Source organism: Labrus mixtus, chromosome 12 (assembly GCF_963584025.1).
Source record: "Labrus mixtus chromosome 12, fLabMix1.1, whole genome shotgun sequence".
NCBI lineage: Eukaryota > Metazoa > Chordata > Actinopteri > Labriformes > Labridae > Labrus > Labrus mixtus.
In genome coordinates this window covers 772,116-774,615 of record NC_083623.1, presented here as the reverse complement: position 1 = coordinate 774,615, position 2,500 = coordinate 772,116, and the positions used below count along the sequence as shown (strand labels likewise).

Here is a 2,500-nt window from a genome sequence, read left to right as displayed (position 1 = left end):
GCTGACTCAGAAAGTCATGTTTTAAAGTACAGATACTTTTTATAAATTCCTGTATTGCTGAAATATAACTTCTTCACCGTACACTCGTTATCAGCTACCGATCGTGGAGCACCTGAATGCAGCATTAAAGCAGAAGCTGTCATCATTTTGTCTGTTAGTGCATATGGAACACATTTTTGTGAAAGAAAGTCTCTCTCTTGACACATTTTGGAATGCACATTTTATTTTTTAATAGATCAATAGAACACTGTGAAACATGTTTACGACCCTCTGAAGTCATTAAGGACAAAAATGTCCACTTCCAAAAAACTGCTATAAAAATAGAACAGATTGATATCAAATATTGAATAATTATCAGGAATTTAACCCTTTAAATGCCAGAATCATGTAATCAAACTGGCATTTAAAGGGTTAAATTCCTGATAATTATTCAATATTTGATATTTTTGAGCAGGGCTGGAGTTGTTTAAGAGATTTATGAAACAAATATCAATCTGTTTTATTTTTATATCAGTTTTTGTAAATTGGACATTTTCGCCCTCCAATGTCCAAACAGGGACATTTTAAATCTGATGCTACACAAAAACTAACAATGCATCAAAGTCAATATTTTGGATAATCTTTGACATATCCAAGACTGATTTTAAAAAAATCCCCCAGCCACCAAATATTTGTAATATGGAAAATAACTAATTTTTGTGTTTTTTTCTTAAATAACAACAGTGACATCATGTAATCAAACTGGCATTTAAAGGGTTAAATTCCTAAAAATGATTGAATGTTTGGTAGTTTTGAGCAGGGCTGAAGTTGTTTAAGAGATTTATGCAGAAAAAAGTAGAAAAAAATATCAATCTGTTTTATTTTTATAGCAGTTTTTTGTAAGTGGACATTTTTGTCTTTAGTGACTTAAGAGGGTCGTAAATTAAACTGATGCCTGAGGGTTAAAAGAAAGTTCTGGTTCTGGACCTGTCTCAGACCCACCTTGGTGACTGGTCATGGACCTCTTTGCTGGATGAGGAGCTGGATCATCTTTGGACATCGTCATCCTCACTTCAAACGATGTGATCTCCTCAAACGCAGAGTCCTCCTCTGTGTTTACATCGACGTTCTCTCTGGACTCGTCTGGTCCGGCCTGGACTCCCTCGCCCCCTAAAGGACTTCCATCTGTAGTGTCAAGGTCAGGTCCAGAGTCCAACTTAGAATCCTGGACTCTGGTTGGGTTCTGGTCTCCTTCAGTGTCAGCAGCAGCAGGGGCGGCTGAAGGTCCAGAAGGTCTGATAGAGTCAGGGGGGCTTTTATTAGTCTTAGCTGGTGAACCTGAATGAGTCCGGACTGGTGGTTCTGCAGACTTCTCTGATTGGCTGAGGGAGAACGAGTCCGGCTTGTCCACAGCCAAGGACCCCTGTATGACCTCAGGATGATCTGAGAATCACAAAACATCACAGTCCATCAGAGTCCATCACAATCCATCAAGGTCCATCAAAGTCCATCACAGTCCATCAAGGTCCATTACAGTCCATCACAGTCCATTACAGTCCATCACAGTCCATAACAGTCCATCAAAGTCCTTCATAGTCCATCAAAGTTAAACATAGTCCATCAAAGTCCATCACAGTCCATAACAGTCCATCACAGTCCATCACAGTCCACCACAGTCCATCAAAGTTAAACATAGTCCATCACAGTCCATAACAGTCCATAACAGTCCATCAAAGTCCATCACAGTCCATCACAGTCCATCAAGGTCCATCACAGTCCATTACAGTCCATCACAGTCCATAACAGTCCATCAAAGTCCTTCATAGTCCATCACAGTCCATCACAGTCCATCAAGGTCCATCACAGTCCATCACAGTCCATCACAGTCCATCACAGTCCATCAAAGTCCATCAAAGCCCATCAAAGTCATTCACAGTCCATCACAGTCCATCAAAGTCCATCACAGTCCACCAAAGACCATCAAAGTCCTTCACAGTCCATCACAGTCCATCAGAGTCCAGTCCAGTCCTTCCCAGCCCAGCACAGTTCTCACCGTGGACTCTGCTGGGTCTGTCAGTTGGTGGTCTGGTCTGGTTCAGATTGTAGCCCTTCTTGATCTCGGCCAGCAGGTTGTCGATGATGCAGCCTTGCTCCTGATTGGCCGGCTCCTTCCTGTCTGTTAAACATGTTTAACATCCTGAGCTCATTATTCTCAGATTACTTTTACAAACATCTGGAACATGGTCAAGATGACAAATAAAGACACGCCTCCTTTAAGTCGTCATGACCATTTACATGCTGGGGTCGGAGGTCAGACTCTCTGTAAATTAAGGGGGGGGGGGTTTCAGACTCACTGAACTTGTAGGTGTCTCCTTGGCGTTTCCTCTCCTCCTCCTGCTGCGTCCTTCTCTTCTCCTGCAGCCTGCGGCTCTCGTTCTCCTGACGCACAAAACAGGAAGTGATCATCAGGGGGATAAGAGCCAGGATGTAACCTGCAGGGGTCATTACTGCCCTGTGATTG

At 42.5% G+C, this 2,500-nt stretch overlaps 1 protein-coding gene across 1 annotated transcript in view; it reads right to left on the bottom strand.

The window, feature by feature from the left end:
* LOC132985368 (inverted formin-2-like) overlaps positions 1–2,500 on the bottom strand; it is a gene marked incomplete at its 5' end in the record, with an annotated part of 15,865 nt that overhangs the window by 875 nt on the left and 12,490 nt on the right. The window contains 3 exon segments of the mRNA XM_061052718.1: positions 982–1,422; positions 2,033–2,155; positions 2,334–2,418. Of these exon segments, the coding sequence (XP_060908701.1) occupies positions 982–1,422; positions 2,033–2,155; positions 2,334–2,418 (649 nt within the window).